The sequence below is a fragment of the Bufo gargarizans genome, chromosome 4, assembly GCF_014858855.1.
Source record: "Bufo gargarizans isolate SCDJY-AF-19 chromosome 4, ASM1485885v1, whole genome shotgun sequence".
NCBI lineage: Eukaryota > Metazoa > Chordata > Amphibia > Anura > Bufonidae > Bufo > Bufo gargarizans.
This window is the reverse complement of record NC_058083.1, coordinates 520,926,459-520,938,587: the sequence shown is the minus strand read 5'-3', so window position 1 is coordinate 520,938,587 and position 12,129 is coordinate 520,926,459. Positions and strand designations below refer to the sequence as shown.

Below are 12,129 nucleotides of genomic sequence, written 5' to 3'. Positions count from 1 at the left end.
TGGTGTTATGTACATGTATTGGCAAAATCTCATTATCTATCTGTATCTATCTATCTCTTATCTATCTATCTAATTTCTTCTCATATCTATCTATCTATCTCATTTTATCTATCATCTATCTATCTCATATTATTATAATTATTTCTCTATCTTGTCTATCTATTTAATATCTATCTATCTATCTATCTATCTCATATCTATCTATCTATCTCCTATCTATCTATTATCTATCTATCTATCTATCTATCTCCTATCTATCTATCTCATATCTATCTATCTATCTATCTAATATCTATCTATCTATCTATCTATCTATCTCATATTATTATTATTATTTCTCTATCTTGTCTATCTATTTAATATCTATCTAATTAAAGCATAAATATAACATAAATATAAAATATATATTCAAAGTGACCTTTACATAGATGTAAAATAATAAAAAAGAACACATACAAAAAATACATAATACTAAATACAACAATAATTACATGAACCTTTCTTAAACTCCTGAAATAGAAATAAAATTACTTTGATAAATGTGACATAATTTTATAAGTCCAGCTAAAAACAGAAATAAAAAATTTGCCTTTAAAAATTTTTTTTTAAAAATTAAATAAACATAATAAGTTATTAACATGGAGCCAACACATAAAAGTTATAAGAAGTCATTTTAATGCTCCACTGCTCAAAACAGCCCTAATTATTAGTGTATTTCTTGTCTGAAGATTAAGCTAAGAAAAGTGTCAGACTCTTAATGGGGGTGACGTTGTCCTGTTGTCTTAGCTCTGCTTCTTCTTTTACATTATTGTCTCTCACAGCAGGGCGCCCTTTGGTCTCCTCATAAAAGGAACCACTTTGGCAGCTCTCCATCAGAAATCTTGTGGTGAAGCAAGGAAAGGAACGAGAAGACATCACATCCTCCTTACATCTTGGACTTTTTCTCTTTGGTTAGAGAATTATGAACACCCATCTGGTTATGAAGCTCATCTGGTTCCTCGGTGCCTTCCTTGTATCCACAGCCAGTGGTTTTACTCCTGACGCCCTCAAAAACGCCATGCTAAAGAAACTGAACCTAAAGGAGGTGCCCAGGCTGGTGAAGAGAGACATTGACAATCTGGTGGTCCCAAGACACATCCAGAGCAAGTACATCTCCATGCTCCAAAAGCACAAGGAGAGGACAAGGAGGGCTCTACCCAGCTTGGCTGGCATCCTCAGGGGCATCCCAGGCAATGCAGGTAGGTTCATGTTATCTTTTGCTGGAAATTAGTGATATCTCTTAATGTCTGATAGTACCGTGGAGGAGTGTGTAATGCGTTGGGGTGGTGCACCAGACAGGACTCTGTTTACTGTCTGAGATACCAATTCATTACACAGTATATATACATTGTTATGTAAGTTGCTGAAGTCTTTCATATCCCCATCCAGACTGTTAAACCTTGGATGATGTATGTTTCGTATGTTAATGATGTGTTGATGGCTGTAATAATTACGTGACCCTCCCTGGTTGACCACCGGGACCCTTGAGCAATTACTAAAGGGCTATCTTATAATTCCTTATAGATATCTCTGGCGACGTGCTATACGCAGATGTCAACAAGCAGACCTTAGCGTTCGGGATGGAGTCCAGGATACCCCAAAACAGTGAAGTGACTATGGCGGAACTGAAACTCTTCAAGTTGCCCCCCACTGCCAAGGGGTTGCCTGACAGACGCATCCAAAGACCGGTCAACAATGCCAGGGTCAGTGTCTACTATGTGGAGATGATGAAAGATGGAAGCAACAAGACATCACTGGTGGACTCCAGGTAATGCATTTTTCAGTAATGACCAACGGGGGTGATATAAGCAGTAATACAATGAGACCTCTCCAACAGACCACCTAATTGAGAAGATCACCCCCTTTATCTGGACCAGATGTCCAGTCTATAGCCCATGCATTCTGGCCATCTTGAGAAGACTTTCCCTGAAGAAGGCCACTGTTTATGAATGGCTCTATGTTGTCATGTAGATATACTTTTATATATTGCCATACATTTGTAATTAAAGGGATGCATTTTGCGTACATTTTCAGACTCGTGCCCATTGTGGAATCGGGCTGGAGGAGTTTTGACGTCACCCATGCCGTGCACTACTGGATGAGAAGCCATGGGCAATCCAACATGCATCTGGAAATCAGGGTGGATGGAGAGAGACACGGGAATTACGCTGCTGAGATGGCAAAACAGGTCCAATTCACTAGCCAAAATCCATCTGACAATGCGGTGGGCAAACCGGAGCTGGTTTTGTACACGCTCAACCTAGACGACCACGGGTAGGTTCTCATGTCAAGCTTTTAGTCTCACTGATGTATAATTATTATTAATATTAGGCCTCTTTCACACGACTGTATGGATTTTTCAGTGTTTTGCAGTCCGTTTTTTCACGGATCCGTTGTTCCGTTTTTTGTTTCCGTTGTGTTTCTGTTCCATTTTTCCATTCAGTATACAGTAATTACATAGAAAAAATTGGGCTGGACATAAAATTTTCAATAGATGGTTCCGCAAAAACGGAACGGATACGGAAGACATACGGATGCATTTCCGTATGTGTTCAGTTTTTTTTGCGGACCCATTGACTTGAATGGAGCCACAGAACGTGATTTGTGGGCAATAATAGGACATATTCTATCTTTCAACGGAACTGAAAAATGGAAATACGGAAACTGAATGTTTTTTTTGCAGAACCATTGAAATGAATGGTTCCTTATATGGTCCGTATACGGAACGCAAAAAACGGACCGTAAATGGAAAAAAAAACGGTTGTGTGAAAGAAGCCTTAGTGGTATAATAGTATTAGTAGTAACATAAGAGTAGAAATAGTAGTAAAGTAATACCATTCCTAGTAGTAATATAGTAGTAGAAGTAGAGCAGGTTACATAATTGCAGAAGTGATAGCAATATTATAGTAGATGTAGAAGTAGTAATATAATAGACATAATAGTAATACCTGTAGTAATATTATACTTTTAATAGCGTAACTGATGATATTATAGTAGATGCAATAATGTAATATACAATAATAGGAGAATATAATATAATAGTGCCAACGGTAGTACTAATAAAATAGAAGTAGTAAAATAATAATAATGATAATTATAATAATAATAATTAAAAAGTAATAAGATACCAGTAGTAATTTAATAGCACCAATAGTAGTAGAATTAATAAAGTAGAAGTAGTAAAATCATAGTATTAGTAGTAATAATATAATAGTAGTAGTAGTATAATAGTACCAAACGTAGTACAGTTAATAAAGTAGAAGTAGTAAAATGATAGTATTAGTAGTAGTAATAATATAATAGTAGTAGTATAATAGTACCAAACGTAGTACAGTTAATAAAGTAGAAGTAGTAAAATCATAGTATTAATAGTAGTAATAATAATATATTAGTAGCAGTAGTTGTAAAGTAATAGTAGTAGCAACAGTAGTAAAAGTTACTAGAACAGCAGTAGTGATAGTAACATAACAGCACAGGTGTGACGCCTCCACACAATTGTAATGTACATAACAATACAAAAAAGCCCTATGAGCATAACAATATACAAAAGCACAAAGACATGAAATGCATAATAGTCCTTTAGTGTCTCCAGTAGTAAGAGGCAGTCATCCAGATGTGGGGTAAACACGAAACATTTACCATTTCTAAGACTTTATAAATGGATAAAACACCTTCTCTCCATAATGACCTGAAGAGGATCTTCATTCCTTTATGTATTCATCCCTTCTTCCCATATGAAAATAGGTTAACAATTCTGTGTAGTGTAATAAATGAGTAAAATCCACATAGAAAATAAATGATATTGAAATATACTACTACGACCACTACTACATAATATAAAGATTCTGCAATTAATAGTATATCGCTTATAATAATTCTGATACTACAGTATTAATGCTGCCACTAGTAAATATAACTGATACTACACTTAATACTTCTATAATACCCCATACAGGTGAGCGTCATTCTCACTCTCACCCTTCTTTCCCTATATTTTAGTGCTCGTGGCGACTGCTCCGCTCCAGCCTCTAAGAAAGACAACACCTGCTGCAGAGAAGAATATTTCATCAACTTCCGGGAGCTCACCTGGACTCAGTACTGGATCATTGAGCCGGCGGGTTACAACGCCTACCACTGCACTGGAGGCTGCCGCCAGCCCCACTCTGCGACCGTAAAATACCAGTATGGGGTGAGGATCTGCGCCGTAGTGGAAAGCTCCCCCTTGCCGGTCATGTACTTAGTCAAGAAGGGCGACTACACGGAAATAGAAGTGGCGGAGTTCCCTAATATGATCGTGGAGAGGTGCGGTTGCACAGCGGACAATATCTCCATCATCTAGCGGCGTACGTCTCTTGCCGATCCGCGCACAGTACTTAACGATGTCGGATGTATGTCTACATCCTGAACTTCCCCACGGCTGGCAAACTCTGCTGGAAAAAGTGACCAGACACAGGAACTCTACTGTCCCAGACGTATGTTCACAGTCTTAGGAATGTTAATCGTGGCCGTGTAGAAGCACTTACCTGTACATAGTTCCTGCATATTTATCGTTGACGCTCAGAGAGATCAATGCGATTTTGTTTTCAGTCCTGTATGTTCATTTCGACAGACTTTCCACGTCTGGACTGGAGTTAATAAATGACATTATTACATAGGTGTTCATATTTTGTATTCACAGACAAGTGTGTACTTTCTCTGCAGTGCCTCCGCAGGTGAAATGAAGCATGACACAGTTCTTATTGAAATCAATGGGTTGTCCATGTAAAGCATGGACATGCCGGGTCCTCCAGAACAAGAGACACTCTTTGTAATGGCTGAGGGTTGTCAATAGAGGACCCCCCGCTTAATTTTTTTGTATAACAGATGCCCTCCCCCGTTCCTTCTACTTCCCAAATAGTGGGAATATTCTGTCTTCAGCTGAAGACCTAAGTGACCTGAGACAGACTGGTTGCTAGGAATGTGGCCACCGGCCGAAGCTGTTGTTAGGCATGTGTCCCTAGCAACCAATCCATCACAAATGACTGGAGGTGCGTGACCTTGGATGACCTTGACATTTTTTTATATGATTTTAAGATATAAACATTTTTTATAGTTTAATGTGTTGGCAGTATTGTGTGGGATTCTGTCTATAACTTCTTACACATTTATCAACATTTTGTTACATTTTGGGCATTTCAGACCCGCCCAAACCTACAAGGACTGCCCACTTATGGGTGGGGTTTATAGAAGCCCATATTTTTGGACCACACCAGATTTTTATTTTTTTGTCTCAAAATTCATTAAAATCCTGGTAAATTGGGGACTGTTGACTATTATGATCTTGAATCAGTTTCTGAGAAAGTTGGGTTAGAAACAATATGGGCGCCATTAAATCTCTCATTGGAACTGCCACCCACGTATGCTAATATCCTGGGAGGCAAATGATTGGACATTGGAGGGGACACATTTATAGAGGACCTGTTCCCTCTCCTGACATGTCTGTTTTTACTAAATCATTTTATTCTCCATGCAATATTGATTCTGGAGCATCTTTGCATATAAATCTATGTTGTTCCGTTCCCTCAGTTATTGCCACTAGAAGTTTATTAATGAATCTGCAGCCGGGTGTTTTTGTTTTTTTTTCCCTTTAAACTTTTTATTTCCATTTCATAAAGACATGTACATTTTGCAGCCGGGTGTTACTGCTGAACCCAGGACCTGGGAGCCGAGCCGACGTACCGGCCATAATACTGACATTAAATAACGATACAACAACCTTATACATTCTATTAAATAATAACCATAGGTCACACAGGTAGGTAGCAGCCCATGGGTGATCTAAGGGATATGGGCTTATTATGCAGAATGATGAAGAGAAGGTCGGGGGTCCCAGATCATACACACACTGCACCCAAATGTCTGGAAAGATGGTGGAACCACGGGGCCACCATTTCCCTCTTCAACATTGGGTTGAACATTGGGATGACCTGTATTTGGTCATCACCATTAATGTCCCAGACTAGAACTGTCCAATGGAGTCCACCATATGTATGGCTGCCTCATAACCAACACAGGTGCCCATCTTAGTGTACCTCACTAACAGAAGACGGGGAGATGCGGGGTAACTTGAAGCTCATGGACTCAAATTCAAAACCTGTACCAGGTCCAAAAATATAATGTGTGAACTCAACCTTTTGACTTTATATTTACATGTGCAGTAGGCAACATGATGTAGTGTGCAATTGTGTGTCCAGGGGAGTATTTATAGAGGGTACCAAGCTATGGAGCCTACAGGGGCCTGAAATGTCCCTCAGTGTATGTATACAGGGGGTTCTATAGAGGGTACCAAGCCATGGAGCCTACATGGGCCTGAAATGTCCCTCAGTGTATGTATACAGGGGGTTCTATAGAGGATACCAAGCCATGGAGCCTACAGGGGCCTGAAATGTCCCTCAGTGTATGTATACAGGGGGTTCTATAGAGGGTACCAAGCCATGGAGCCTACATGGGCCTGAAATGTCCCTCAGTGTATGTATACAGGGGGTTCTATAGGGGGTACCAAGCCATGGAGCCTACAGGGGCCTGAAATGTCCCTCAATGTATGTATACAGGGGGTTCTATAGAGGGTACCAAGCCATGGAGCCAACCAGGGGCCTGAAATGTCCCTCAGTGTATGTATACAGGGGGTTCTTTAGAGGGTACCAAGCCATGGAGCCAACCGGTTCAGCTGCACAGGGGCCCGGCGTGTAAGGGGGCCCATTCATACTAGTGAGCGCTTCTGGAAGCGCTCACTAGTATCATACTAGTGAGCGCATCTAGAAGCACTCACTAGTATGAATGGGCCCCCTCTAGTATGCAAGAGAGAGGCGGTGACGGTGGAGAGAAGCGCTTACTTACCCCTTCGGCTCCGCTTCCTCCCTGGTCTCCTCCAGCCTGACTGCGTACAGCGCGCACTATGTACGCAGTCAGGTCACGTGACTATGCACCGCAGGGCAGGCACTCACATCAGGACACCCCGGCGGACATGGAGAGCAGCGGAGCAGGAGAGGTTAAGTTTTAATTATTTATTTTTAGTCTGATCTGAGGTCTGATGGGGGTCTGTCACATCGATATGGGGGGCATGAATGAGCATATGGGGGTGCCTGAATAAATAATTAACAACTGATATTAGGGGGTCCTGAGCAAGTGACATATGGGAGGCCTGCCTATTTTATATACTGGCAGACATGGGGGGCACTATGGAGGGGGAGGAGCACTATGGGGGGCCCTATCTTGTTTACTGGCACACATGGGGGGCACTATGGAAGGGGAGGAGCACTATAGGGACCTGATCTTATATACTGGCAGACATGGGGGGCACTATGGAGAGGGAGGAGCACTATGGGGACCTGATCTTATATACTGGCAGACATGGGGGGCACTATGGAGAGGGAGGAGCACTATGGGGACCCTATCTTATATACTGGCACACATGGGGGGCACTACGGAGAAGGGGGGAAGGAGCACTATGGGGGCATCTTCTGGGGCCCTATCTTATATACTAGCACACATAGGGGGCACTATGGAGAAGGGGGGAGCACTATGGGGGCATCTACTGGGGACCCTAGTTTATATACTGGCACAGATGGGGGGGCACTATGGAGAAGGGGTGAGAGGAGCACTATTGGGGTCATTATATAGGGGAATTATACTGGCGCACATTATGGGGGCATTTTATACTGGCACATTGTCAGGCACCATGGGGACAAGGGGAGGCGCACTATTGGGGCACGATATAGGAGAATTTCATACTGGCGCAAATTATAGGGCACTATGGGGACCTTGTCTCAACTGGGGGCACTAAGAGTTTTTTTGGGGGCACACAGTAGGGGGCATTGACACACATTATGAGGGCACTATGGGGACATTGGCTGTACAGGGGGCACTAAGAGGAGGTATTTTTTATACTGCCACACAACAGGGTACTTTTATTTTTTACTGTAACACAGTAGATAATTTCTGTCTGGTAGATAATTATTTATATTGGTGGGACTTTGGGGAGCACTGTTACTTTAGTGGGCACCCTGGCACAGTATCAGCTTTGGGGAACATTATGTTTACACTATTAGTGTCAGGGACACTGTTATCTGGGCGCAGTTATTTTTTAGGACACTGTGTGCCAGTAATTATGGAAGGGGAACTATCTGTGTGTAACTAGTATGGGGAGCACAGCGGGCACAGTATTGGGGGTGGCAGGATGGGGTGTTCAGAAGGTGGGAGGATGATGGAAAACTAGGAAACTAAGATGTCTGTCTGTCAAACTCTGCAGAGAGAAGAGATGGCTGAAAGAAATCATCATGGCAGTCTGGTCTGAAAGGAGAAGATGAGGACAGAGAACATCTACATCAAAGCAGACGTCACTGGATGTACGAGGTATGTGGACCTGTATTAGGCTATTTTCACATCTGCGTTAGTGATTTTGGCAGGCTCTTCCAGCAGAGAACAGCCTCCACTGCTGGATGCAGACAGAATGCCCGCCGGTTCCATTGGCTGTAATGGTGTACGGCAGAGATCCCGCCACAATCTGGCAAAAATGCAGAGAATCAGAGGGACACAAACCTCTGCATGCCTGAGTTTGTGTCCGGCCAATTCCTTGCATTCTCTGCCGGATCAGGTGGCCGGAGCGCAGTGCCGCAGGAGTCAAAGTAGCCTTACCCTGTATGTTTTTTATTGCTTTAAGTAATGTTAGTATGGAATAGGTTAGGTTGCAAATTTGGCTGGGGGGCAGGCACATTCTTTGCACAGGGGCCCTCTGCTGTCTGTGTCTGCCCCTGGAGCCAACGGTGGCCTTAAAGGTCCCTCAGTGTGTAAGTATGTAAATAGGGGGTATCTATAGAGGGTACTAAGCCATGGAGAGTGCAGGGGCCTGAAAGGTCCCTCAGTGTGTGTGCACTAGGGGTATTTATAGAGGGTACAAAGCCATGGAGCCTCCGGGTGCCTGAAAGGTCCCTCACTGAGTGTGTGTACAAGGAGGTATCTATAGAGGGAACCATGCCAACAGGTGCCCTGAAGATCCCACAGTGTGTGTGTTTGTGTGTGTCTACAGGGGGTATCTATAGAGGGTACCCAGCCATGGAGTCTACAGGTGCCCAAAAGGACCCTCAGTGTGTAAATGTGTGTACAGTGGGGGTATCTATAGTGAGTAACAATCCATGGATGCTCCGGGTGCCTGAAAGGTCCCTGTGTGTGTGTGTGTGTGTATAGAGGGGGTATCTTTAAAAACTACCAAGACATGGAGCTTACAGGTGTCCGAAAAGTCTCTCAGAAGTGTGTACAGGGGGTTATCCATAGACAGTACCAAGTCATGTAGCCTATAGGTGCCCAAAACGTCCCTCAGTATCTATAGAGGGTACAAAGCCATGGAGCACACAGGAGCTCAAAAAGTCCCTCAGCGTGTATGTGTTTACAGAGGTATCTATAGAGGGTACAAAGCAATGGAGCCTACAGTTGTCTAAAAGGTCCCTCAGTGTGTAAATATGTGTACAGGAGGATGTCTATAAAGGGGAACCAACCTATGGAGCCTACAGGTGCCTGAAAGGTCCCTCAGTTCTTACATTTGAGTACAGGGGGGTATATATAGAAGGTACCAAAACATAGAGTCTACAGGTGCCCGAAAGGTCCCAGATGAGAGGCCAGTAATGATTGGCAAGGGGCCCTGCTACAGATTTTCTGTTAGTTACATCTCTGTGTGTAATTCTAGAAACTGCCAAACTTGTTGTCACCCAGCTATCTACTGGACACCCAAGGAGCCAGACACTCTCTGTTTAGGTTTGGTACAAAGCTGAAGGTATTAAATTTTGCTCAAATGTTAAACTGACCCAAGTGAATTGTGGCTATGGTGGCTGACATGGGCCTGGGACCTTTGATGCCCAGAGGCCCTAACCCCCAGGGCTTATCTGACCATCAAAGAGCTATGTATGCTATAATGGAGCCACATCTCGACCCCCAAAAACCTAAAAAATTTTAATGCAGGAAATTAAAAAATATCTAGGGGTGAAGTCGCCCTTCAGGTCCAAGGAAAGTGTGATCCTCCCCGGTCAGACTCTGTCATGGTCCCTCCTGTGAGAAGATCGGATAGACTTGCTGCACGTGAGGCTATCTGACAGGTCTCTGTTTTCCTCTATGTATGTTGTTGTTCGGCAGGATCTCACCTCTCCTCAGGTGCCGCTCGGTATCAGTGATGAGGCTCTATTTAGATCTGCCTCACACTGCTGACCATGCGGTTGATAGTTTCTGCTTGGAGTTGCTAGTGCTGGCTTGTCTTGGATCTCCTGCTTCTCCATACATCTCTAAGCTAAGTACTTGCTGCCTTCGCTGTTTCTTATTATCTGGTGTGTGTTGTTTCTAGGCCTCAGGGAGACGCAGGTTCCTTCATTCTGGAAGGAACCAGCTGTCTCATCCCCTGCTACCTATCCTAGGGCTCGTGAGTTTTAGCAGGGCTTTAGGTATCCGGTGTATGAGTATTTCCGCCATCAGGATCTGCTCATACTGGCAGGAGTTAGGCAAAGGCCTAGGGATTACTAGGAGGTCACCATCCCTCTTCCTTAGCTTTTGAGGCCTAGATTATTGTCTATTCGTTGTGGTGTGTATTTGGTGTTTTCCTTCCCCTTAACCTGTGACAGACTCATTACTGTCGGCCATCTAAACACAGAATCCACATCTCGGCCCCTGAGCCTTTCACTCCCCGGGATGCTGAAAAGACAGCAGGGATGCGGGCAGGAGCCGCATGATAAGTCCGTACACACAGGCCCAGCTCACGAGGAGGATGCATACTATTTCCTGAGCAAATGAACCTGTTTACAAACCCATAGATAGGACAAAGAGCTCCTCGTCAGCCCAGCTATGTAAATGACGCCCATTAATTAGTACATGTCAAATTACCCAAGAGGGGACTAACAAAATACACGACTGGAGGCAATGAAAAAGACAAATAATCCGAGTCACCCGTCACTGCTTAACCCTGTGATAGACGCCAAGCTGCAAAAAATGTCAGCCACTCGTCTCTGGGAAAGTTGAGTGACTAACAAAATGGCCACCACTTCCTAGAGATATCGTTATACAGTATATAGCTATACATAGATGAGCAGCAGATATACATGGTCATATCCCATTATTCTGACCACCAGCTAATATCCAGAGTAACCGCTGTGTGCAGCACGGATATCAGCTGGACGGGCCCGGAATGACTCCATAAGGTCCTGGTAGGTTGTCACAGGTATGTGGATCCATGGTGACTGAAGTGCATCCCACATCTGCTGGAGGAAGCGTGGATCCATAGAGAGAACACGACCGTCAAGGTGGTCCCACAGATGCCCAATTGGGTTCAAGTCTGGGGAATTAGAGGACCAGGGTAGTACTTGGAAGTCTTGGTCATCCTCTTCTAACCAGTGTCGGACATTTCTGGCCATGTGACATGTCGCATTGTCTTGGGAAGACAATCAGCATGTAGGGGTGTACCTGATCTGCAAGGAGGGATTCATACCCAGATTGGTTAAGAGCACCTTCCATATGGATGAGTGGCCCCAGAGAATGCCAGGAAATCCTTCCCAAGACCATAAGGTTGCCCCCACCGGCTTCTGTTCTTCCAGCAATGGCTGCAGGGTATTTGTCCTCTGATGTTTCTCTCCAGACACGACAACGTCCATCCGTTCCATAAAGCAGAAAATGTGACTCATCAGAGAAGACAACCCTTTACCAATCAGCAGAGGTTCAATTCCGATACTGCCGCAAAAATTTCCGCCTTTTCTGCCGACACAACTTCATTAGCAGAGGAGCAGTGACCGTCCGTCTGCTTCAGCGCTCCATACACAGTAGGGTTCACTGACCTACACACATCTGGTCAGACCCCAGACTAAACCTCAAAATGAATACAGAACTCAGAGTCGACCCCTAAATAAATCAGACTTCAGGACAGATATAGACCCAAGGCCACTGCCAACGCACTCCTGGCGCTGTCTGGCATCAAGACCCAGTGTTGCAGCGCTGCCTAGAGGAGAAAGGACCCAGGGGCGAAGAAGATGTTGACCATGTGGTTAGGTACTGGATTTATCTGCATGATGCTTATCAAATCCA

General features: G+C 43.8%; 1 protein-coding gene across 2 annotated transcripts in view; it reads left to right on the top strand.

Moving 5' to 3' along the window:
- Window positions 1-4,685, top strand: part of LEFTY1 (left-right determination factor 1) — a 43,069-nt gene extending 38,384 nt beyond the window's left edge. The window contains exons 2-5 of one of the 2 annotated variants that reach the window (XM_044291877.1): window positions 956-1,238; window positions 1,564-1,807; window positions 2,074-2,313; window positions 4,039-4,685. In XM_044291877.1, coding sequence (XP_044147812.1) covers window positions 962-1,238; window positions 1,564-1,807; window positions 2,074-2,313; window positions 4,039-4,378 — 1,101 coding nt within the window. In that variant the 5' untranslated portion in view covers window positions 956-961 and the 3' untranslated portion in view covers window positions 4,379-4,685. Of the gene's footprint in view, window positions 1-821; window positions 1,239-1,563; window positions 1,808-2,073; window positions 2,314-4,038 lie in introns of both variants that reach the window. The other variant, XM_044291876.1, reaches the window with a different exon arrangement.
- The last annotated feature ends 7,444 nt before the right edge of the window (window positions 4,686-12,129 follow it).